The sequence below is a fragment of the Armigeres subalbatus genome, chromosome 2 (genome assembly GCF_024139115.2).
Source record: "Armigeres subalbatus isolate Guangzhou_Male chromosome 2, GZ_Asu_2, whole genome shotgun sequence".
Taxonomy (NCBI): domain Eukaryota; kingdom Metazoa; phylum Arthropoda; class Insecta; order Diptera; family Culicidae; genus Armigeres; species Armigeres subalbatus.
The window spans coordinates 441,636,262-441,663,527 of NC_085140.1; the positions used below are offsets into that span (position 1 = coordinate 441,636,262).

At 39.5% G+C, this 27,266-nt stretch overlaps 1 protein-coding gene across 1 annotated transcript in view; it reads left to right on the plus strand.

The window, feature by feature from the left end:
* Positions 1–1,450: 1,450 nt before the first annotated feature.
* LOC134213680 (zinc finger protein 235-like) overlaps positions 1,451–27,266 on the plus strand; it is a 40,826-nt gene continuing 15,010 nt past the window's right edge. The window contains exon 1 of the mRNA XM_062692949.1: positions 1,451–2,254. Within this exon, the coding sequence (XP_062548933.1) occupies positions 2,063–2,254 (192 nt within the window). The 5' untranslated portion in view covers positions 1,451–2,062. The remainder of the gene's footprint in view (positions 2,255–27,266) is intronic.

Genomic DNA, 27,266 nt, shown 5'->3' on the forward strand with positions numbered 1-27,266 from the left:
TCTGATGCACAGTCTATGCATGCAGCACCTTCGTCCATTGATATGAACTGCAAATCTCAATCGATTCACGACGAAGTTACGCGAACGCGATCCTGGCTGGATGGCAGAGAGCGCAACTGAAGAAAACAACACATCAAACAAGTTCCTGGTGACGGGTTGGGGGGTTGGGGCACGAGGAAGAAGAAAAATCACGTAGTCCTCTGTACCTGGAGGAAGATTGCCAGCCATCAAAGCGTAAGCCAAGAAGCCAGTTTCGCGTTCATCGGCTCTTGTGCCATCATGGGTCACCACTGCAAGAAGAAGACGAAGACGGGGAAATGAAGCAAACGAACTGCGCTTTCGTTTCGGTTCGTTATCCTACACTCGGCGAGGGGCGCGCGCAAGTGGAAGAAGCGCGGCGGTAAGTAGCGTGTTCGCTTAATGAGATTGCTATTCTGCTTGCTTGCTTTTGGGGTGGTAGGAAGGCGCACGCGGGTGACGCGCAAGAAACAAAGAGAGGGAAGCTGCAAACGATCGTGTTCAACGATCACCGATCGAAGTGTGTTCAATAAAGTGAGCCGCTGCCGCCTCGCTGGTTGCCACTACTGGTTAGAGAGAGGGAACGACGAATCGCTTGATCCCACCCCAAATCAGCGTGCGGGAACGTTGATTCGAGCCAATCAGAGCACAGTTCGATCGAACGGGTATGGAACGATCGGTGGCGCGAGAGAGACGAGTGAAGACAGAGATGGCGAAATCACGGAGGGTTTTATGCGCTGATGTCCAACGAGGCCGGTTATGTGTTGCGATCGGAAACAAAGAATCGAAGAATGCGTGGAAATGAGGTGAGAGAAATAATTTATGAGTGAGCTTTCGCCCGTTGTCGCTGGGCAAAAGCCAGCGGGGAGGTGTTATTAACGGGCTGGAATCGATGAAACCTACTCACCGGGAGCTACGGGTGGGATATTGTGAGCTTTTGTGAGAGGGAGAGAGAGTCGATCAACCGGTTATGTTCAGGTAAAAACCAAGGCGGAGACTGAAGCTGGAGCATAAAAAAGACTATGTGATGAACAAACAAAAGAAACAGCGAAAGAAGAAGGTACCTTACCGCGAGGTAGTTTCCGTTGGCTCATAGTGATCCTCGCGCATATGTGTTGTGAAGAATGGTGTGGAATGGAGGAGATCGCACCGTTTGATGCACCTTACGGTGAGTCGGCGAGGCGCAAGAGCACGCAACAGGTTCCAGGGGTCTCGGGTGCACGATATCCTCTCTCTCTTTTGTATGCACGTTACAGTTCGTCGCCTTTAGCAGGACAGGTTCCTGGTGTGCTGTGTCTCTCTGGAAGGTAGCGCGCTTGATCGTTCAGGTGAGCTTTATGCTCTCGCTCGTCGTCGTCGTCATCACCATCGTCGTTACCGCGCGTGGATGAGAGAACGATCGGAAAACAACAACAGAAACTGTATCGATCAGCGCTCCGGTACACACGGGTCTGGACCAAGAAGGTCACGGTTAGATCGCGACGATCTCCAGCGAACAGTGTTTGTGCAAACGTCGAGCCAGCGGGTTGACTTTCTAACACTGGGCGCTCTCCAGATCTTCCCTTCCGCGTTGGGTGTTTGCTTCGTTGTTTTTTTTTCGTGGGTCGGAAGGTGGTCGTCCGGGACTTGATCTCCCGGTTTTTTGTGGGTGTGAAAAGAAGTTTGGTTGTTTGTTTTTGTGTGATCGCGATTTTTCGGTGAGGACTTTTCGGTAACGTTGGTCTTGTCCATATCTGCCCCGTCGGTACTTGCGGATAAACGTGTGCAATAACAACCCTTCCGATGTGCCTGAACGTTGAAGATTCGTTATATTGTTGAAGCAGTTAATCAGAGAATTTATGGTACTGATCGAAGATCATCCGCCGATGCAAACTCTGCTTTGTTGCGATCGCTGTGTGCAATGACGTCCAATTGAACCGAGTGATAATAGTGTTGTGAATTGCAAATGAGATTAAATGCAGAGTAAAACGGATTGTGAATCATCGAGTGACAGCTAGATGCAAATCTGAATATCAGAAAGTCGGTTAGAGGTAAAGAAGAGAACATGGAAACCTGCGTGCTGATACCGCAGGAGTTTGCCCTGGCAGTGACGGGCCTTGGGGCGCGCAACTCCCGTGACCAGACGGCAACCGTCTGGTCCAATACGACGATCCCGCAGGGAACGCTCTGCTATCCCTTCCAGGGAACGGTCCGGATCGACAATCTGGACGTCTACAGCTACGTGGATGAGGACGATGTAAGTAGCCTCTTAGATTATTTCGGTTCGGTTAGGTTTGCCATAAAGTTTGGGTTTTGGTCAAAAGTTATGTTACACCTCCGTGAGCAGCGTGCGAACTTCGCCGAAGAAAACTCACCCAGGTGTGAAAGGAAATTTACGGCTACCGGTGCGGTGTGATGGAAGGGAACCTTCGGACCACGACCACGAATGACCCGACCGACCGACGGGAGTTTCCCAAGACGTTGTTCTGTCTTGGGTGGGTTCTTGGTGTGGTGCGCACTCTCCCATGACCGTTACAAGTGAGATATGAAGCCAATTGTATGAGAAGGGTGAAAACGTCTTGGAAGACGTTTTAAAGACCCAAGAAGAAAGTCACTGATGCGCGAATGATGGTTCTGAAATTTCGGGAGAAGGGTCCTACTTTGGATGGGATGCATTTGTGACAACTGATGATAATCGTTCACGGTTTGTAATTAATTGCGGTGGACAACTTGTTTTTGGTTCCGGAGTGGACGAATCGTGAGAATTCATTCCTTGAACAGAATTTATGTGTTACCTAAGCTGTATGCCAGTAGCATTCTAAGTAAACTTATTATTCGGATAACCACATCCTTATTAGCTCATAATTGATTGTTTTTAAAAGGGTAAACTTTTTTTTTAAATTAATTCATTTTAAAATAGTTCCCTACATCAAGGCTGACGTACAATTTTCTTCCGAAAACATAAAAGAGTATATGCCAAAAGACTTTTACTTCAAGCAGAGTTGAAATATGCCCATGATCTTGAACCGATTTGCTTCATGCAATTACATTAGAACCTTCTTCATTAGATAGATAGTTTGGTAGAAAAAATATTTGGTCTCTGGCATATTTGGTCAACCTCTTCTTTCAATAAAGATTACAAAGTTAATTGTCCTTACAACTGTTGCGGATTTGACAGACAGACAACGTGGGTATATATTAGATTTATTCAAACAACATTTGGTCAAAGTTTAAGCACCGTAGACGGTGAATTTGATACTTGATCAAATGTTTATAGACGTTGGAAAACTTAGAGCAAACAAAGTTCCTTAGAAACATTGAGTAACAAAATCGATCTTTACTGGAAACACATTTCAAAATCGTGTTTGATTGTATTTATGACAATACGCAAATTGGTATGAAAAAATATATATCTTCTAAAAAAACACGAAACGATTAGAAAAACTGTTTAAAATAAATTATGTCATAGGATGAAAGATAAATCAGAGGTAAAATAGTGAAATCTCTCCAAAATTGCGCGTTTTGGCTCTTGCGTCTCGGATTGAATATTCATAGAAATGTCCTCACTTGTCATAAGACGAGTTTGTACAATCCCATTGAATTCCACCACTTAATTGTATCTTGACAGATACGTATTTCGACCTCAACAGTAAGGCCGTCTTCAGTGTCTCGTACTTGACTCGACTCGACTCGACAAGTGAAGACATTCCACTAGAAAGCTCAAAATAATTTTCTTAACAGAAATGTCCTGTTAGACAAAGTTTTTGAAACATTCCAGCACTACAAGTATGTCAAACCTTATATCAAATCTAGCTTCTGAAAAAAAGGTTTAAGATTTTTTTTCAAATGAATGTCAATGACATTTATTAGTCACAAACATCTCCTTAATAAATGCCGGTTGGTACCGAAATCCTTCGAGCATTAAATGTCTACTATGCCGAACAAAAAAATGGATAATAATTAACCAGATAATAAATAATGAAAATGAAATAATTGTTAACACTCCCCTTGAATCGAAATTCGTATTGTGGGTCAATCATCCTTGCTGTATTTGTTGAAGCTGTGGTGCTGCTGCCGCTGGATGTTTTTTCTTCACTGCATTCCTTTGTTCAAAGGGATGTTTGCCCCTTTCCGTACAAAGCATTGGTAGGCGCTTTCTGATTTTTCGTTTGTAGCGGGAGATATTCTTTCTGAGAGTGTACAAAAAAGTTTGCTTTAATATTTTGCCACAAAATAAGTTCTTGAGGACTAGCGAGAACGCGAATTGCCTTCAATGCCCAAGCCATTTGAGCAAGTTTGAGTTCCTATTGGTTAATCAACCTTCAGTAATCATGGGAGTAGGAGTAGGTCCGCAACTACACAATTTTGTGGCTCTGGTTTTTACCAGACAATCACACGACATGTCTACTCGACCCACCATGTCAATTATTCTCCTTCAATTGGGCATTATGTGCTCATATACTGAAAGCAGTGAAGCGGGAATTAAACTTGTTAATTGTATAGGTTTTTTTCGTGCCACATAATAATCAACGGTTCTTCGTGAAGAAATTAATTCCTTACCAAACTCCCCATGAACGTCAATTCAGTGAATATTATTTTACTGAATGTTTTGTATTCAATGGATTGCTCATAGAAATAAATTTCTGTTAAGCAGATTTTGAAAAACTTTGAGATACATTTTCCTTTCGCTGAAAACTACTATTTAGCTTTTTACACATTCGACCGATTTCGACTGATAAAAAATGTCAAGCTTAATAAGGTGTGTAAAACTGATCTAAGCTTGTTTTGAGCACTTAAAACTTTCAAATTGCAATGTAATCAGTTTCACCTTTAATTTTTCATCATATTAAAAGTTTGGAAATTTCCATTCAAAGGTGGAAAATCGATCTTATTTTTAATTCTGCGTGTAACAAGTTAGAGAATCATCTCAGGAGCATATCCTTTTACTTCCTATTATATTGGGTTATTAAAGGAAAATGCAGATCTACAAATAATTCATTTTTAAAAGTATAAAGGACAAATATATTATAGACAAAAAATAACTTTTTTTGAGTAATGAGTAAAATTTTAGAAATTTAAACATTCATTGAAGATGGCTGTTCAAAACAAAAACTGGCGGTCTTCTGTACAACTAAAAAATCAATAAATTTTTTGAGCGGGTTTGACCATTAGAGGATTAAGGATATGCCTCACATTGTATTCTTGAGCAGTAGATTATGGAAACGGTTTTGAGCGTAGATGATGTCAATCATTTAATTAAATTAATTGGCAAAATTTGACGAAATTGTCTCAAAATTGACGTAGTATAATAATTCTTCATTATTATTATAATCTTCATCTTCATAATTCAAATAATTCTCTCATATCGACTCTCCCTCTCTCTCTTTCAATGATAGTTCTCGAGAACGTCTAAATATTTTTTTAAAAACTTGTCTAATCTTAAAAGTGACAGCTCGAAAATTAAAGAATCACCCGGTCATAAAAATGGCTGGTGCTTACCAGCAATACCAATAAGACATCGATCAAAATTTATTCGATATCTGTCAACAGTAATCTTGTTCTGTGAGCAGGGCTTTTTGATGATTATTGAACAGTCTCTTTAAAGATTAAATTAAGTTTAATTCGGAAAATTAGAAGACCCTAAGAGAAAGATATTTTGACTTAAATTAAATTTCTTCGAAGAATCACAATTGTTGAGTTGACGCGATGACGCGTTTATTCTTATTTTGTGGTAAATCATCGAGTGACCGTTGTCCACAGCAAGTGAAATTTTCGGGCGAGATCAGGATGATCATTTGATTGCTCTTAGTGATCGAAGGCGCATTATTAGAAGCAAATCTGCATTTCAACAAACATTTTACCCTAAAGAGAGTCGTCAGTATTTTTTTTTTGCAAAGTTCAAAACAATCGCACAATTCACTCCTAAAGATGTCGTAGGTAGAGTTCCAGTACTTACGTTCAAAGTTTGTCACTTTTTCGTGGCGCTCTTTGATTTTCGAAATCTCAAAATATATTTTGATATGGAAAACACAGACGTAGTCCTTCGTCAATAAAACTCAGCTGGAGCTAGCCTATCAGTACTACTTTATTTAAATCTTTTCAACCGTAGTATTGGATCGATTTTTAGTATTTCACCCATAGTTCGACTTCAACATACGAGCTCAATGTAGATTCCGGGGTTAGATCTGCCTGTTTTTCTAATGCGGTCATACAAGGCATCTACTTCCGCATATCATTGGCTGCAGTTTGAAGCATTCAGCCTCAGTCCATGAAATTCAACGCAACCTTTAGATGACCATGTCCAGGAAGACATACTGCATGGCCTATAGATTCAATAAACGACTGTGCTTTAGGGAGGATAATGATGTCTTGGGTTAAGAAGATTTAGATGGAGCTAGCGAAATGGTTCTATTTTTGGTAAGTTCTGCTCAATCAGATCTGCTCAATCAGATCAGCGGTTTCTTTCCTTGGTCTTTTTCGAATCAAGATTTGAAATATGTTATGATGAATGTGAGAAGTTTCATGGCTTTTTTATGTCTTCAAACAGAAGAATTAATTCGAATGGTGTTATTTAATATGGTCTCTGATTTGAATTCAGGCTGAACAAATGTGCACGCTGGAAAGCATTCAGTATTCAGCATTATGAAAATAATTCGAATCCATTTTACTCAAGACTTGAACAAATTTGTTAAGCTTTGTTTTCTCCACAAATTGTCAACATGTGCGGTTCATCATCAGCAAAAATTAAAACATCAAAAGACATATTGTGCCTTGCAACAAAATGACAACTTTCGTGATCATTTTCTAAGGCTCTCATAGATGTGTAAAATTTATTCCCAGTTCAAATAGCACGTGCCATCCAGTGTTAATAAAATCATACTCAAATCTCAATCATCGAGGCTTCATGCACGAGTTAACTCGCTTGCGATTCTGTAGGAAGAGCATCGCGTTTGAGTTTCTCGGACAGAATCGCATCACTTCACTCACTCGCCGAAACATGATTTTGCTCTAAAAATCGTCAAAACGCAATCGAGGCGTGTGTTTTATTTACATTTGGATTTATTGGCCATTGTTTTTAGCGAAAAAAGTTAATTCAATGCATTCAACTATAAAGAACACGTAAAAATCATGCAATGATACTAATCGCAATTCGAATCATGAGTAATTTTTTGGGCCATGATTTTGATTACATTTGACTCACGCGTGATTTCAATCGCCGATGAGATTTGAGAAATTGTGATTTTATCACCGGCAGAATCCAGCAAGTGGCGACCGAATTTTCAAAAATATCAAAGTAGCTTTTTTTTGGGGGGTATGTTCTTCTTGGGCGACTATCTAGTAGATTTTTTATGAGCGGTACAATAAATCGATGAAGATAAATGGTTTTGGAGATCTTGTCCCAAACGGCAGATGAAAGAACTCGGTGGCAGTCTCATACAAAATAATAATAGGGTATAAGACCCAATAGTGAAGGAAATAAGCACGTTCATCCACTGTTTAGTCAATAACACAGAAACTATAAATCACGGAAATAAAGATAAAAAAAATAGAAACTATACTTCATTTTGCTTACCTAAGGGCTGCACTCGAAAGCTTATAATTTATATTTTGAGTTTTAAGATTTTTAAGAAATTCCAACTGTTTTTACTTTTTTTTCACGTAATGACAGTTCAACAAACTGATACAGGATACAGAAAGTGGGTTGCTGACAGCTGGTTGCTGCCTTTCTTGCGTATATTTGACTAAAACCGCACTACCGCAAACATAGGAACACCCACCATTATCGGATCAATTTATCGGTGAATTATGAAATTGACGAATGAATTATGATTGTCATGGCATACTTAGTTTTATTGTCTTCCTGATGACTTCAGCAACAATGTCGCAAAGATGGAAAAAGACATCATCGGCCAGATCCATACAAGCAGGAGGACCTGTTAAATGTGGCATGTGGCAGATTTATTCTTGTAGAGACATCAATATCTGAATATTCTCAGCCTTCCGAAATATTCTCAGATTTCTTCCTAGAAGAACCTTCTCGTTATGGAAGGCAAAGCTGCGAATGAGCCCTTCTCATATTTTCCTGATTACAGCTGAGGCTCCCAAGCTTTTTGTACATGTGGCCAAGGGGTGTCTCACAGTAATCGATCGCAGCGAATTTCAATCGAAAAAAGCCGATTTGAAGCAAATGGCATTCACAGTACTGTTTGATCATTATTGCAACACACCGTCTACGACACTGAACTGTAATTTTGGTCCCAGCAAACGTTGATTTTGTGCGTTACCAATGACATTAGTAAAGTTGTTTATTTTCCAATCAACAAACAAGATTTGGGCATGATTTCTAAGCTTTCAATTCGGTCCCAACATTTCAAAAGGGCGAAACTGCTACAACTGTAAACAATAGCTTCTCACGTCGCTAATGGGCTGATTTGTGCCCACCCACGCAATCCAGAGCAATTGAACGAAAGAAGAGGAATCGCTGCTTCCCTCAGTGGTGTTGGATTGCGTGGGTGGGCTCAAACTAGCCCACCAGCGACGTGAGAAGCTCTTGTTTACAAAAGCATTTTCGCTCTTTTGAAATGTTGGTGCCGAATTATTCTGTACAGCACAATACACATTTCTTATTTCGAAATCATCATTAATATAATAGCCCTGTTTGTCTGTCCGGTGAAATTCTCACAAAAAATAAAATATTTGACACTTCAATTCTTTTCTACTATCAGATGCAGAAAAAAACCAGTGACAACCCGACACAGCATTTGATGAAAAAAAAAAATCCCAGACAACAGACGTTGAATAACACATGAACCGTTTATTTTGAAAAAAGAAACACTTGGCACGGGCGCTACTGCGTTCACAAATAAACTAGTAATTAATAATCTTTATTATGTTTCAACTATTGGAACACTGCACCAATAATAAGTGTTAAGTGAAATGAGATTCTGGGTAAAAGAAATCAAAGGTAAGATAAATGAGATTCTAGGGAAATGAATAATGTCGGAACATGCTTAGCTCTTCCACTATCTGAATCATTTACCCTATCTGCAGCACAGAGAAACAGACGTCGTCAGTGGCCCAAGATTTTAGTTTTCGTTAAATTTTTCAATCCGGAAGTATTACTTCTTCACTTCTGCGCAATACACCAGATCCATCGGCAGATACACTTCCCTTAAAACAAATCATCTAAAATAATGTTAATTTTAAACTATGATATGTCGTAAACTACATTTCCAGGAGTGTATTTAAGTATTTTAGATTAATAGGAATTGGATAAAAAATGAGCATTTAGGCTGATACAAACATTTGAAAACAATTATGTCTCCCCCCCTCGGATCTTTTGCCCAAAAATTATATTCTGCGGGGCAACAAAAAAAAATGTGGGAGATTTTAAGAATTTTCAAAACATTCTTTAACAAATCCGAGGAGTTTATTTGATTTTTTCAATTTTAATATTTATTAAGGGGGATGATCCCCCTTCCCCTTGACCATTGGAAGACCAGTAGGACATAATTTTAATTGAATATTTTCAACGGCCTTATTGTGTTTGCGTAAATCAATGCGATATTTCATTTTTTAAACTGCATTCGTCCCATTTCTATAAAGTTCAAAAACGCCTTATTTCGTTCGGATTTTGAAGGAAATTTTTGAATTTGTTCAATCGATTGTTTAAGCATTCCAAAATTATATTATTGAAAATAGTAATATTTTTCCAAGCTGGAAAAAATATAGTTTTCGTAAATAGAAGATCGAACAGCAAACTTATATTTTGTTTTTCTTTCAGCTTATAAAGACATATTGAAAAATTATCATCTTGTTAAATGGTGTAACGAATAAGGTTTTGATTGACTATTTTTCTAAAATCCGCAATAAAGATCCTTGACATAATGAACTCTTTTTGAATAATTGATTTTGGATAAACTTTCTGTAGAAATCTTGACCTATACCGCTCATGTTCGTCCGATAAAAGTGAAGAAAGTAATGTTTTCACATATTTCCAAGTCGTTAAGTCATAAATTTCTTAAATCCAAATCCAAAAGCTGGTAAATATTTTGGAGCAAAAAAGCTTCTAAAGTAAAAATCTGGATTTGTTGTTTTTTATGGACAACAAATGATCAGCTCTCGAACCCTCACTGTTTGAAAATTTACACCTAATCGTCGGATGGCAGATTGTCTTACAATTCTGCATAAGCACCTGTCAAAAACTGTATAAGAACTGACAGATTTTTATTCAGCACTAGCAGACCCGACGAACTTCGTTCCACCTACAATTGATTTATTCTCTGATTAGATTTCGAGTTATGAAGAAACTGTTGTTTCAGTTGTATGAGAGCCCCCCTTTCCAAAGCGGGGAGGGGTCTCGAACCATCTTAAGAACCTTCCCCGGCCCCAAAAACCTCTGTATACTAATTTTTACGCCGATCGGTTCAGTAGTTTCCGAGTCTATAAGGTTCAGACAGACAGAAATTCATTTTTATGTATATAGATTGAAAGAAAATCTGTCATCCGCTCTTTGGGTGTGTGTATTTCAGCAATCCACTCCAAGAACTCCAATGACAATAAGATGATTGAACATTAGACTGGCCCAGGAAACAAAAAGTTGTCAAATTCCACGGGTCACCCCCCAGGATTGTGTCTTTTGGTGAGAAAATCAATCTCTCAAAATTTCAGCTCAATCGGCTGTTGCATAAGCTGGCGCATTTGGTTTGAAGTTTGTATGGGGATTTCAGTTAAAATATATAGGAAAATACACCTTTTTGCAATTCTGAACTCAATCGAGCAATCAGAACCAATTTCTAGATCGAATGAGTGACGGAGGTACTTGATGGACAAAGCTATCCAAATATTGTACAAAAGCCATCACGTAGGAGATGGACATGAGGATTCCACGGTGTATTGACGGTGTGGCTTGACATTACTTGAAGTAGATAATGTTCGTCAACAAAGTTCCGTCAAGTTACTTCGAGCCAGTCTGAGTTGGGTTTCCATTGGAAGATCTATGTGGTAGAATTCTGGTAGAAAAACTGATCAATCTTACTTCTGTTGCGGCTTCTGTCGTTTTGTTCTGTTTTTTTTTTCAATTGACAACAGTTGTTTGGAGTTACTTAGACTTGCTCGGGGTACCGATCCCAATATTGTCCTGCCTAATGATCAGTTTGAAGTAGCTCAAAGTTATTCCTATCCCGCTCGTTTCCATTTGTTGACAAAAAAGAACGAGCAAAACAAGACAAGGAGTAAAGTAACGATGGTATTTGGACAACTGAATAAATGTTGGACTTTGGCTATATTTACTTCAATTTGTTATATAAATATGGTTAGGAACGTGAATATGAAATAAACTAAAAAGACACATGATTTCTATTTATTTAAGTAAAGTTACCTGAAGAAGATGAAATAAACACCGAAACTAAAACGGATAGTTGACGCAAAACCCGTTTTAGCTTATTTATCATAAAGACTGAAAGAGCCGAAAAATACCGTGGTCAATAATCAATCACAATCGTAAGCAACATTCAATAAAGAAATATAATTATAAAAACACGCAAAATATAGCCAAAAGCCCAAAATATAAACAGATGTCCAAAATACATCATTGACCCTATTAACAAGATCTATTCGGATGTTTGGTGTAATATGGAGAAAAAAGATGTTTCGGTTCGGAGGTGAACTAGCCTTGGGCTAAAACCTCTTTAATAAAGATATATAATAATAATAATAATAATGTTTCGGTCGTATTCTAGGTTTCGGATTTTTTTTCGGTTGTATGACAACTTGAGCAATGTATACGATTTACTTTTCACGGTACGGAGTATGATACACCTTTAAGAACCAATGAACGTACCCGAACATTTTTCTCCTATTATCATCCTAGGATTCGATCAAGTGCGAAGACGCTCGCAACTACTTCCCGTAAAAAGGCGACCAAATCCCCCAGACCCAGAGAACCAATACTTCCATCAATTCCGCACCAAGCAAACTTGGGCAGCTCGGACTGGATCCATTACCGGACTTGTTTTCCTTTTTTTAGCCATCAATGCGTCACTCTTTCGCAACAACGCGCTGCAGTAGGTACCTGTTCGCAGCCCACAATTGTCAACTTCCAGATCCAGTTCAGCACAATCAATCAACGTAACGATCATCAGTTCATTTACACCAGAGCGCAAAATCGATCGATCGGATTCGCACAGTCAGTTGTTGGCGGTTGCTCTTCCTTAGTTCGGTCCAACTCTGCAAGCATTTTTTTTTTTGCTGTTGCTCGCTTCTTGTTGGCAGGTACTCGCTAGGCTTGGCTGCATAGATCACACACAATTAAAGATGGGTGTGCGACGCTCGCAAACGTGATCGTGAACGTGAGTCTATTGCACTTTCAATTTCCAGACCCTTCTAAGGTTGTTGGTCGGGTGGCGTCAATTAAATCATAAAAAAGTACAACATAGCTGCATTCCCCCCAAGCTGCATGCGCGGTTACAAGTTTTCCCAGTTTGGGAAAAACAGACAGATGATGTAGTGGCGGCGACGGTAGTGGCGTGCAGAAATTATGATACCAATTGAATAATACCTTCGCCACCGCGCATGAGGCGGGCGGTTGGTGGAAAGGTGAAATGAGTTCAAAAATGGAAATTACCACACGTCAATTAAGCGGAGAGCTCTCTGAGTTCGCGGGGCACGTGTGGAGTTAGTTGGATCAAGTTCAGCGCACGAGACGCCGATCATCGATCCTCGGTCGGTGATAAGCGATCGTTGAACTTTTCCTCGAGATTGATTGAAATTACGCTAAAACTGGTGTCACACGCGCGCAGGATCAGATCTGCGCGTGAGGAGGCTTTCACCGTTCGCGACAAACGACGTCGGGCGACGGTGCGAGAGGATCGTGAATTAATTATGTCAACCGTCTGATCGCGCTCGCTCACTCCCTCTTCGTTTGCGTCAATCACTCGGCGATGCCGGGTTGGAAAAAAACACCAGCGTCGCATAATTGAAACAATTAAGACCAATTGCAGCCAGTCGACGCAGCACTTCTTCGCTGGCGTTGATCGTCCGGTTTTACCAACCGAGGGCAGCCACGACGGGTGCGAATCGCCCGTATTAGCATAGCAATTAACACGGCGCGTCGCGTCGCCCGCTCTTGAACTTGGCTCGGGCTGTGACTAGATTTTCCAAAAAATTTCTCGCCAGTCACGACAATTCGATTGTATATAGTCCCAAATTTCCGTCCGCCCGTCCGTCCGGGGTTTGGCGCCGATAATTGCAGGCCCACACCATGATTGATCGCTTTTTGAATCCACCTGCCCGCCTTTGTCTCTGCGCGGAGAGCAGAACGACGCAACACTCTAATTGATCATCCATTTTCCGGTAACCTACCAGAACAAGTGATGGACTTGATGATGAAAAAAAAAGTTGGATTCATTCACCTATCGGGGTGGAAATCACGTTTTGATTCAGGTGTTGCATGTCACTGTTGATTTTTTTTCGCCAGAAAGCATGACCTCTCAGAAAAGGTCGTACCAGGAAGATGAAAACGCCTCAAGACGAAAGGGACATCGAGCAATTTGATGTAACGTTCTTCTCCTCGTCTTTGTATTGTCCAAAAAACCACTTAAAAGATCATCTCAGCTCGGGGGTCGAATCGAATTCAAGTTCAAAGGCGTGTGAATTTGAGATTTTTTGTTCCCTCTGTTTTCGTCTCCGATGGTGATGAGGGAGAGTTTCCGAGAGTAGAGCACCCAGGTAGACACAGGCTGCGGACAAAAGAAGCTGGGCTTCGATAGAAGCGGCGGCAATCGGTGGAATGATCTATTAACAGCTTTTGGATCCGATCCGAATCCGATGGGTAAAGTGCTGATGGGATCGGAGACTTCTTGGTTTGGACTTTATGACGTTTTATGATGAATTGAGATGGGAAGTGTAAGATTTCGGTGCCATAAATTGGGTGAGGGGTCTTTGCACTGTCTTTTGGTGTGGGTTCTCTGGTGGTTGGGAGTGAAGAATGTGCTCTGATCGAGCAAGTGTTGGAATTGCACCTTTTCGAAGTCATTGATTTTACAATCGGCAACATGTTCCTTTTTTGTGTTTTTTCGTCCAGAAGTTAATACGCTGGTACTATTTTTCAATATTAGATGACTTTATGACTATCAGATGGAAAATATATGAGATGAGGTCACTTTTTAATTGGTGAAAAGATTTAAATTTAAGATCTGTGTCGAGAAAAATTCTCAATCATTATCTGGATATTTTTTTGAAGGGCAATTTAGGAGAAATTTTGAGAAAACTTCAAGGACAAGTCTTATGATTGCCTGCAAGTACTGTAGACGTAGAATACGAAGGTACTAAGAGATTTGAGGAAATCTGAGGACGAACCTAATAGAACTCCTAACGTTAAAAGCTCAAAACTAAATGAAAAATGCATTTCCAGAAACTATGCATCAAAATGAAATAATCTTCCAAATGTGTACTTCAGAACTTGTTCCGTATCGTGCATCTATCAGATTTCAATTACATTTTTAAAATAAGCTTCCCATGCTTTGTTATAATATGTACCTGTCAAAGTTATCCCCATAGATTGTCTTCTTATTTTTATTTGGATTAGGCTATTAGGTACGCGATTAAGACAAAATCTTCGTATCCATTTATCCTTTCAGTCCCAACGCTTCCGTATTGAGTGGTGAGCGCGAGGTTAAAAACGCGATAAGATTCAAATTTGGATTCTAGAAGGCTTGTCCTTAAATTGAAATATCTGTGAAGTAGCTTTCCTAGAAATTCATGGAGGACTTTATATATGAAAATGCTACTCCAGTTTTCCTTAAAACTTTCGGAGAAGTTTCGAAAGAGAGGAAAATCGTTGTACCTAATAACTTCTAAATTTTTTTTTTAAATCGTTTTATCGAAAAACATTATTTGTTCTAAAAGATCTAGATGAAAATAATTGGCAAATTAAATATCAAATGAAGAGAATTTTAAATGAGTATTATTTTCTTGGATATGATGTTTAAAATTGATACAATGCTTACAAACACGGTTGACAAAACAAGGTAGGCGTTGAAGAAGATGACTCTCCAAAAAATGGGCAACACTGTTGGCCGTGAACAGAACTTTTTTTTTTTTTTTTTTTTTTTCTTTATTAAAGTGATTTTTAAGATGGTACAAAGTTCATCACTTCGTGAACAGAACTGTTTTCTGGCTGGATCTATGATTTTTGTCTTCGCATCGTTTCCAAGATACCAAGTACATTCGCAAGTAAAGTTTTTGAGTTTTTTGTTTGTTCATTTTATCAAATCACGGCGCACGGATGGTGCCATAATTACTGTTAACCATCAGTTTATGGTCCGTAGAGGCTTGTTCTTCATTCATGACAAGAAGCATTGCAATCAGATATACCTGATCCGTTCTGCTGCTGGAGCTGGTGGACATCTAAGCTCTGCACTTTCACACTGTCGAGTGGAGCCGGTACAACTCGTGTACCAAGAAGTAATGCGACGTTAAAACTATTCGAATTATAGCCATGAGTTAAAAAACTGCCACATCCAGATACGCTCTTCCAGTCAAAATTATTTATTAAGGTCACTCCTGACAGAATCCAAGATTTCAAAGTGCTCGCGTTTTCGAGGGGCAACAATTCGACTCTGATACGGAGGCGGCGGACAACTATCATTTTTGTTGATTCAGTTTTGTTGCGAAATTACAGCAAAATTTGGACAAGCAAACTCTTAATTGAACGTTTTTGACTCTTTCAACAATGTTTTGGGCATCGTACATACTATATTTTTGTGTCTTTTTTCTGTTAATCAATCTTTAAGGTCCACTTCCTGACATAATCCAAGTTTTCAAAGGGCTCTCGCTTGTTTTCAGGGCACACCACTCGATACGGAAGCAACGCACAACTGCTCATTTTATTTTTCACGCATGCCGCGACACAGCAAAAGCTAAATCAGCAAAATGACAGTTCCGCGACGCTTTTCTCCGTATCGAATACCGAATAAAATTCCTGTAAACGCGAGCACTTTGAAACTTGGATTCCGTCAGGAGTGTCCTTAAGTTCAATAATTGAAAATAGGTACAAATGTATCGCCAAACATTGTCTGTACAGTGCTCAAAACATTATTTAAAGAATCCAAAACTTCATGTTAATCATTATAAGCCCTTTTATTTGCTACAATTTCGCTCTGAAGATGCCTTCCCATTGATTTTGTCAGTTTTGGGTTGTTTCCGGGTAGATCTCCCGTAACTTTTCCTTGAGAATCCTCTTTAATGGATACAAAACGTAGAAATTTGAACTTTTTGTTCAAGTAGTCAATGGATTTTCAATAGGGTTAATGTCTAAGCATTAGGGAGGATGCGGAAGCTTTGATTTGGCATTGTACAGCAGCTACTCTTTGACGGGATTGGAAGAATGTTTTGTACGGCACCATTGTTTTGGACAAATTTGAAATTGGATCTATGACTCAATTTAACGGCGCTTGCTTTCAAGTTATCCAACAAAATGTTCAAATAAATGAAACGATCCATAGAATTATTGAAAATCGTTAGGTTCTGGGTGCCGTTTGGACTGAAACCACCCCAAACCATAACATGACCACCACTATACTCCATAGTCGGACGCATTTTTTTTAGATTCAACCCTGTAGTTGGTTTGCGCCATACCCTAACCAGTCCGTCAGTCCCGTAAAAGTTTAAATTTTCTCTCCTCCATCAAAATGACTTTCTCCCAAAACTCGTGCGGCTAGGCAATTCATTTTTGAACATACTCCAGTCGCTTGTCCATATTCTTGGCAGATATGAATATTGGACAGCTTTGCAGACAAGCTCTCGACACCATTCTTGATCAATTTTCTTTCAACTATCGGGATTTTTTTTTTGTGTGGTACAGCCTTTCCCAAAAAACGAACACTTTAGTGTTAAAAATTAATCAAATTTTCTAAAAAGATTTATCAATCACTTTACAGATCTTGTAACCACTAGATAAACCTTTTCCTACAAGCCTCTCTGCATGCACTAGAGTAAAAGCAGCAGTGATTCAAATCGTTCGGGGCTGTCATTTTGAATATGAATCTGAAAAATTTATTTTCCCAGCAGCTGTTCTAGATTCATTTTCTATAACAGTCAACCACTCAACAAAAAAAAAAAACTGGTATAACACGCTCCGTTCTAGATTTCTGCAGATTTGAACCACAGCGAATGAATCGCTTGAGATTAAAATATTTTCAATTGGTTTGGTGTAATATTGAACGCGTCATGTTTATCTACGGGAGTCAATCCACTTGCAGTTGCAGTTTAAACGCTTTTCTTTGACAGCAACAAAAGTGGATTTCTATTTGATTGAAGAATTTAGAAAAACATAGAATGGAACACTGCTGCGAGGAAACCCAGCGAGTTTGTTCTATTTTTTGCTCCAGTTTCAAATTAAAATTTGGAATGAAACTGGATCACTACTGATTTCACTCTTAGATTTTGTAAAACTGACGCACCAATCAGAAAAAATATTTTAAGCTCTTTTAAGTGGAATGTATTCAACCGTCTAAGACGATTGACGCATCAATGTTTACTGGACAATCTTTCTTAAAACCTTCGGTAAGGATTGTATCCAAAAGATAATGCAGAAGTCTTTTACTTAATACTTATTATCTCTGTATACATGTACGATATGTAGCATAACGTGAGAGACTTTTTTTGCATGCTGTCACGATATAGAATTGATTCGGGAGGCTATACCTCATGATCAATTTCTTTTAAATAGCTACAAACGCGGGGAACACTGGTTCTAATAATGCATTTCAACTTGTTCTACACAAATGTGCGGTCTCCAACACAAAATGACAAACGAGAACAAAGCTTGAATCATCACTTCTCGGTGGGGACTGCCGATTCTGTTTATTTTTCGCACTTGTATACAAGCTTGATAACGAGCTGTGTTGATATGATTCGGAACAGAAGTTTATGCCTTTCTTTTATCGTTGTTCGTTATCTATTGATAGCGATTTCTGCCAACCCTGTGTATGGACAATTGTTTGGCGTCCGTTTTGTGATTTTTTTTTTTTTTTAAGAAAACAGTGATATCTCTGCAATCCACCAATTTAACCATTCGGCTGTGTAATCAAAACGTGCATTTTCTATGATCTAAAACTTTGTAGAAGACGTCATTTCGATAGAAATCAAAACTAAAAAGTTACAATCAAAATATTGATTTTTTAGGGTCACCCTAACATTATTATTTGAAATTATCATAGCAAATGATACAAACGACGTACAACAATGGTTACTTTAGCAAAGTGCCCCAAAATTAAATGAAGAACAACTTTTTAGAACATTGTAATGCTAAAATTAGAAATATGGAAGTTGAAAAATTTATCTCAAAATAAAGCTAAAATAATTAGGTTTGACTTTGCTGAAGACACTTTGTTTCTAAAACGTCATCGTCAAGGTGAAAATATGTTTTTCCTAATAATTTCCTGGCGTGGCCCATCGTGCAATGCAAACACGTTCACAAGAGCGGCGAAGCTGCGTGAATGATCCAGGACCCTGCGAGTCGGGAGTAGGGTGGTCGGTATTGGCCATTTTTGACAAATACCGGTATTCGGTATTTGGTAGAGTTAATACCGGTAAAATACCGGTATTTGTGAAAATTTCAGAAATGCAAAAGAGCTTTTTATTTGGACTTATGGGCGAAAAACAATGTTTATTGACAAACTTCAAATGTTAAAATCATTGCTTGTTGAGCCGGGTAAAGTAAAACTTTATTAGACACAATATTTCGAGGGATTTATCTCCCAATCCGCATCGTATTTTGTTGGCAATGTAATGTTGCCAGCTGCAGCTGAATCTGGTTCAACCGAAGTTGAACGAAAGGTTCCAATAGTGTCGAAAATCAGTGTCATTCCTTAATTCTTTCAGATTCATAGTAGGAGAATTATTTACGGATTGTCTGCAAGGATCCTGGCGTCATCGGCAACGCAATTGTTTTGATCTGCTGAGGTCTCTTCCAGAGTTCTTCTTTAGCCGATAAGCCAGAAAAATCATCCATAGAGGCATGTTCTTCATACCGATCGTCAGGTCTGCTCGTTGTCTTAGCTTCAACGATCGTATCAGGAATGATTAGACGCTTAAAGATCTCGTCCGCTTGATCCAATATTGCTCTGGATGTCATGAAGAAAATATCAAAATCTTTTATTATAAATTGCTTTACGGCAGGATTATTCAAAAAGCAAAACATTCTCTCGGATTTGTTCTTTCAGATCATTGACGACAATTTCTGTAGCTTGATTTGATAATTGGGTCCTGAAATGAAGAATCGATATTCGATTTTCTTGCAGGGAACGACGAGGTTTATCATCTTGAACGCGTCAGTTTTTCTTTCGACTCAAAAATTTAAAGGAACATTGTTTAATTTGAAATTTTAAAATAGATGCAAAATGCTTCCTCGACATCTTGTTTGACGTACGGAATAATATGATTCAAACGCACTAGCACTTGACTCAAGCTTTGACAGTTAATATATCATCCTGGCGTTTTGTGCTGATGGTTCATTTGTTCTGAAATGTTGCTTTTTCAGCAGAAGAAGTTGCACACTTGTACAGCCCAAAATATGCCTTAAAAGACCTCAAACACAAAAATATAATTTTCACTGATTTGGACTTTTACCAGAATTTTTATAACATCGGTTCAAGTATTCTTGGCCAATGCACTAATGTTTACAACCATAAACGAGGTAGGGGTTTAGGACCCAATTAGCTCCATAAATATAAATCAGAGCTCGACGTCGGCTTCTTAGTGCCGAAATCACGGCAGATTAGTTCCACAGCAGCTTGAACAGGTTTGAGGGTCCACCTACGAGAGGTTCACCTACCGCCAAATAATCATCATCGATGAAGTTGAATTTGGATTGAAGCTTTTAACCGAACTCATAGAATCGTTTGAGCATGGATAATTGTCAATCGTCACTGATGTTTACTTCATTTTTGTGCGCATTCATTTTTGTAAGTGTTTGTTGCACGGTGAGTCTTAAGCTGATATATGTAGGTGAAAACTATTCAAGATTTTTCATACTGACAGCAAAGTATGAAATACCGGAAATACCGGTATTTTTCCGTCTCTAATATCGGTATTTTCGGTACTCTGAATTGGCCGGTGATACCGGTATTACCGGTTTCGGTACTAGTGTACGAACAATTATGTGGTTATGTGACAAACCAAAAAGACCTATTTAGACGTCGAATGAATCAGGGATGAAACAACTCTGGTATTGTACTACTAGGCCGAAAACGGTTTGGCCGAAAGTGACATATGGCCAATGTTGTCATATGGCCTAAAAAGCTGATTGGCCCAACAGGTAGAATATTCCGTTTGGCTGAAATGCTCGTTAGTAGAAAACGCCAATTTGCCGAAAATTTCATTTATTCGAATGGGTCATAAAACTCGGACGTAAGACTCCTTCGGCCGGACAGGTCAGTGTTCGTTCACATATTACATAACGATAAATATGAGGATTTTTGATCCCCTTCTCCTCGTAACACTTTTTGTTTGAAAGGTTTTAGCTTTTTGTAGGAACAGTAACGCATGATCTGACCCTCTTCCTCCCCTTCTAGCGTTACGTAATTAGGTAACGATCGAAAATGTTATTATGCCATAAATTTCGTTTGACCGAAAAGGTCATTTGACCGAAAAATCGTTTGGCCGAATAGGTCATTTAGCCAAAAATGACATATGCCTGAAAAATCTTTTGTAGAATAGTTATTTGGTCGGAAATGTTATTTATTATTAGATAGTCGGAAAAGATCTTTGGGCGAGCAGGTCATATGAAAAATAGTATAACTGAAGGGAGTGGGATTGTCGCTGAGGATAGAGTTGTACGAATATTGCAAAATCTTAAATAAAACAGTAGAAGCATAAGTACTAGAATGCCAATTGCGCTGTTAGCATTACACTTGTTTTCCCAAAAACTGACTGCTATATGTTAAATATGAACGTTAATTGTTTGTCATGTCGTAGAGAATGTTTTGTTTTGTCAACCACATTAGGTTGACACTTTAAGTACCGGTACTTTGGCTGCCAGGCCGCAGCAAACTAGATGTTGGTCACGGGATTTTAGCGACATTAGCAATCTAATACTTTTGAATGTACTAATAAAACATGCCTTCGTTTTCATTTATAACATCAATTTTGTGGTGGCCTACTTTGATTGTGGAGTGGATATCCCGATTGCTTATGTTTTGATGAATTTGGGCAGAACAGTCTTGTTCTTAGCTGACTTTTCAACTCATGGGGCTCAAGGTGAAACTGTCCAGAATCCAGATAAATTATTTCCTCGCATTTTCAGAGGCACCAATCTCGTCTCTTTTTATTTTGGATGTCATCTTCTGACATCTGTCATCATAAAAAGATAATAACTAATCGTTGCTTCAATATTGATAGTGTGCCGTGCTGCCCTCGAAAACGCGAGGTGGAACAAAATTGGATTCCGAATATTTCGCCCTTAAACATGCAACCGTATTGAAGTAATATAAATAAGGGACGTAAGAGCAAATTTTCAAAATTGATGTTTGTCAGTAGTACTCATCTATCTTTTCAAAATAAAACTGGAAAGCTGGTTGCAAATTTGCGCATACGTTGCTTTTCCATTACGGCTATGAAGTTCGAAGTTGTGCATGCTGTAAGACAGACGTTACTAGCTAAATCCATCATTATTGATACTATTACTCCAAAATCCATCTGTCCAAACCCAAGTTTGAACAACCGAATCATCGCAAAGCATAGCCCTAGCAATGCTCCCTTTCCGAAATCATCAATGAAAATTACTCTTCTTCAAAAAACCATAAATTATGGCCCCACCTTGAAACGGACTCAGACGGTCGCTCTCCAAACCCAAGATTAATGGTGTTACCTTCTGCGGCAGGTCATCGTTTCTAATTGATCATCATTACCGTGCCCGGCTGGAACTTCGCATTTCTCCTTCGCCAACGCGAGCGGCAGCGCAGCTAAGACTGACGGTTCGCTCCCAACGATCGATCGATCGATGGATGGATCGATTCAAAAGCGCATACGGAACGGGATTCCGATTCCCCAATTGTTTCGAACTCTTACTCCGGCTCAGTGTTTTCAGTTTTTGTTTCGTAAATCTCACCCAACAGAAGAAAAAGCCATAAATCAACCATCCGCCGTAACGATCGATGTGGACTGAGGAATGTGCTCCCTCGTTCGTTTTGTTGCGCTGAGGTGTGGTGCTATCGTCGAGGTCATCCACTCTCTCGCCTTAGAACGGACGCACTCGACTCGGTGCCATTGGAGCGTCAAATTCCAGCTAATCAGCACCTTGGGATCCCAAATGGCGGAGTCCAAACCGGCAGTAGCATCAGTAAAGAGATAAATCAATAAAACCCTATAAATTGCTTCGTTAATTTCGAGCCTCGCCGATCGGTGACGGATGGGACGTCTCTAGAGCGCGCGCACCAAGTTCGGTACGGTTCACAGAATCCGATTCCTAGAACTGGTAGGCAGCGGGTCATTGCTCTTCAAGAAAGAAGAAATAGTCGCATTAAGCCCGCTAATGAGTTTGGAGGTCGAGGTCTTTTTTCCTTTGAACCATGGAATTAGCCCCCACAAATCGGTGCTTTTTACGCTGACTCATATTCGGTAACGAACAATATTGGTTGGCAGTCGCCTGTTCTGACCATAGCACATCGCGCACAAAGATTAGTTCCAAAGATCTGGCTCTGCTGGACTGGTTCGAGCTGAACGAAAAAAAAACTGGTCTTTCTGGGTCAGGTTTTTTTTTCGGACTCGATCTCCCGGTCAGGCCCAGATTTGTATGGATGTGTCAATCAAACTACGCGGTTGTAAATCACGCATGCCCCGATTTGGACGCCCCGGGAAGAAGTTTAGGGATTCTGGTTCGATCGGGTTCGATTGGACCAGATTTGACTTTCAAATTCTGTGGGAATCGATTAGTTCGGTGCCGAGGAGCCGTTTCAACAAACAAGAATCGAACGGCCATGCAGTAAAAGAACAACAATGTGGACAAGGCGGTTCCCTGGCTTAAAGGTCGTGATCGGAAGCCGGTATTGCGATCCTGATTTATGCAAATGAGCATGAACGGTGGAATTGAGTTGTACTGAGGGAGGCGAGCAAATGGGAACTTATCGTCCGTTAGGCTGCACGATTCGTTTCTCGAATCTTTCTCATTCCCGCTTGCTGCACATCACCGTTGCATAATTAAGTAATTGTTTAATTATGGCTTTTAGGAGTCAATTTGCGGAATTGGCTTGAATAATTAAGACGGGGCGATATTCGATCGAAACGTGCCCACCTTCGAACCACACGAGCTTAATTAAATTGCGCTCCCTTTTGGCGGCGACAGCCTTGATTTACTGTAAATGAAGCCACATCCTTGTGTTCGATGGGTACCGCTGATTAATCCTCCCAAAGGCTTCCGATCTGAATGTAGAACAGAGTTCTTTGGTCTTAAAAAGTCGATGATTTGAATGGTTTTCTTGACTCTGATGTCCGTTTGCTCCGTAAAACTGTGAAATAATTTCATCTTACGAAGTTGTCTTGTTTGAACCTACATCTTTTCTGTACGTATTTAAAAAAAATCAAATTATCATAAAGATCTCCGAAAATCAGTTTGTCTGCCGCCCAAAGGCTTCTTTTAATCGAAACAACGCGTCCCCTTACTCTGATCGTCTTACTCTAAATTACGGCAAGGGTAACCCATCGCAATGGATCGATTTCGTGTCCTTCGTCTTTTTTTGTTGGTTTCAATTCCTTGGGGTGACGCAACAGTTGTGTTAGAGGTCAGCAGGTGATGCTTCTGCATTCTCACGCAGGATCAATGACGACGACGAGATCAGCTTTCACGCAGCGTAGGAATTTTCGGTCAAGGATTAAGCCCGGAATTTACGAGTATCACTTTCAATCGACGACGGAACGGCGACAAAGGCCCAGGACGATCGATCGAGTAAAGCACCTGACCCTTTTCTTATGGCTGTTTCACCTTCTCGCAAAGAGCCTAAATCGATTTGTACAGTTGTGGCGATAGGCGATAGATCGCCCCGATGTCGTCACCGCGGCCAATTTATTCAAAATCATTAATCATCCGGACAGCAGCGTTAGTGAGCCAGAAACTAGACGGTAGCTGTACATGATTGTTCGTTCCATGTACTGCAGGAGCAAAAAAAGGGTAATTAAAAATCAATCAAGGCTCCGAAGCGAACTTTGATTAATATAGCTTGAAGCTACCGAAAACTCTTCTCCAATGGATTTGAGGATCTGCATGGGTCGATCGTCGCCAATTCGTTCGATCGTTCCCACGAGGCGAGACACTTGTTCACGGCCATCGACGATCCGTTCTTGCACGGTTTTGCCCACGCACCGTCGTCGTCGTCGCAAATGCCGGTCCGATCTGTTCTAGGTCCCGTGCTCTCATGTAGGCATATCACCTGTCAGGGCGACTGTCGTACGATTAGATTTGGTGTCTGGCGACTAATGGTGTGTCCGTTGCTGGCTGGAATCGATGAAGATGGTCACCGACGGATGGTTGTTGGTGGTCCATCCGCGAAGGCGTAATTGATCCTTTGAGACGATTCCGAGGAAACAGTGGGGAAGGTTTAGAGACTTTCCGAGGTTTGTCGCCTGGTTCATGATGCGTTGAAGTTTTTCTCGCAAAATTGCGATTTGGATGGGGTTGACAATTTGTCTCTGTTAGGAGAAAGTCACACAGCTCTGTAAATAAGAGGATTTATTTCTATTCGTCTATATTGAATTAGGAGTGAGTTGAAAATTTAATACTAATTCAATTTCAATCCAATTTTAATTCAATTTGATTCTCATTCCTTCCAACTCCAATCCAATTCAAATCCAATTCCAATCCAATTCCAATCCAATTCCAATTAAATTCCAATCCAATTCCAATCAAATTCCAATCCAATCCAATTCCAATCCAATTCCAATCCAATTCCAATCCAATTCCAATCCAATTCCAATCCAATTCCAATCCAATTCCAATCCAAATCCAATTCCAATCCAATTCCAATCCAATTCCAATCCAATTCCAATCCAATTCCAATCCAATTCCAATCCAATTCCAATCCAATTCCAATCCAATTCCAATCCAATTACAATCCAATTCCAATCCAATTCCAATCCAATTCCAATCCAATTCCAATCCAATTCCAATCCAATTCCAATCCAATTCCAATCCAATTCCAATCCAATTACAATCCAATTCCAATTCCATTCCAATTCCATTCCAATTCCATTCCAATTCCATTCCAATCCAATGTCAATCCAATCCCAAAATCCAATTCCAATCCAATTCCAAACCAATTCCAAACCAATTCCAATCCAATTCCAATCCAATTTCATTCCAATTCCAATCCAATTCCAATCCCAATCCAATTCCAATCCAATTCCAATCCAATTCCAATCCAATTCCATTCCAATTCCATTCCAATTCAAATCCAATTCCAATCCAATTCCAATCCAATTCCAATCCAATTCCAATCCAATTCCAATCCAATTCCAATCCAATTCCAATCCAATTCCAATCCAATTCCAATCCAATTCCAATCCAATTCCAATCCAATTCCAATCCGATTCCAATCCAATTCCAATCCAATTCCAATCCAATTCCAATCCTATTCCAATTCAATCCAATTCCAATCCAATTCCAATTCCAATCCAATTCCAATCCAATTCCAATCCAATTCCAATTCCATCCCAATCCAATGTCAATCCAATTCCAAAATCCAATTCCAATCCAATTCCAAACCAATTCCAATCCAATTCCAATCCAATTCCAATCCAACTCCAATCCAATTCCAATCCAACTCCAAACCAATTCCAATCCAATTCCAATCCAATTTCAATCCAATTCCAATCCATTTCTGATTTAATTCAAATCCAATTCCAATCCAATTCAATTCCAATTCCAATCCGATTCCGATCCAATTTCTATCAAACTCAAACCCAATTCCAATCCAATTCAAAACCAATTCCAATCTAATTCCAACCCAATTCCAATACAATGCCAATCCAATTCCAATCCAGTTTAAATTAAATTCCAATCCAATTGAAATCCAATTCCAATCCAATTCCAATCCCAATCCAATTCCAATCCAATTCCAATCCAATTCCAATCCAATTCCATTCCAATTCCATTCCAATTCCATTCCAATTCAAATCCAATTCCAATCCAATTCCAATCCAATTCAAATCCAATTCCAATCCAATTTCAATCCAATTCCAATCCAATTCCAATCCAATTCCAATCCAATTCCAATTCCAATCCAATTCCAATCCAATTCCAATCCAATTCCAATCCAATTCCAATCCAATTCCAATCCAATTCCAATCCAATTCCAATCCAATTCCAATCCAATTCCAATCCAATTCCAATCCAATTCCAATTCCATTCCAATCCAATGTCAATCCAATTCCAAAATCCAATTCCAATCCAATTCCAATCCAATTCCAATCCAATTCCATTCCAATTCCAATCCCAATCCAATTCCAATCCAACTCCAAACCAATTCCAATCCAATTCCAATCCAATTTCAATCCAATTCCAATCCATTTCCAATTTAATTCAAATCCAATTCCAATCCAATTCAATTCCAATTTCAATCCGATTCCGATCCAATTTCTATCAAACTCAAACCCAATTCCAATCCAATTCAAAACCGATTCCAATCTAATTCCAACCGAATTCCAATACAATGCCAATCCAATTCCAATCCAGTTTAAATTAAATTCCAATCCAATTGAAATCCAATTCCAATCCAATCCCAATCCAATTCCAAGCAAATTCTAATCCAATTCCAATCCAATTTCTATTCAATCCAATATCAATCCAATTTCATTCCAATTCTTATCAAATTTTATTTTAATCCCAGTCCAATTTCAATATATTTCCAATATAGTTCAAAATCAATTCCAATCCAATTTCGGTCAAATGTCCTATTTGGCCAAATATCATATTCGGCCAAATGTCTTATTCGGTCAGATGTCCTATTCGGCCAAATGTCTATTCGGTCCAACGGTCTATTCGGCCAAATGGTATATTCGTCCAAACAACTTTCGGCCTAGTGGCCTTTGGCCGAATGGCGTTCGGCTTAGCGGTATTCGGCCAAACGGCCCTTCCCCGTTTTATGTAGCAACTTTTGAATTTCGAATAGCCAAACTCAATGCTCTCAGACCATTTCCCGAAAACTGAAACTCAAACTCATCAGAGCGGTACGGCACCCATCGATTCAGACCTAATTCATGTGTCCAATGCATTGAAA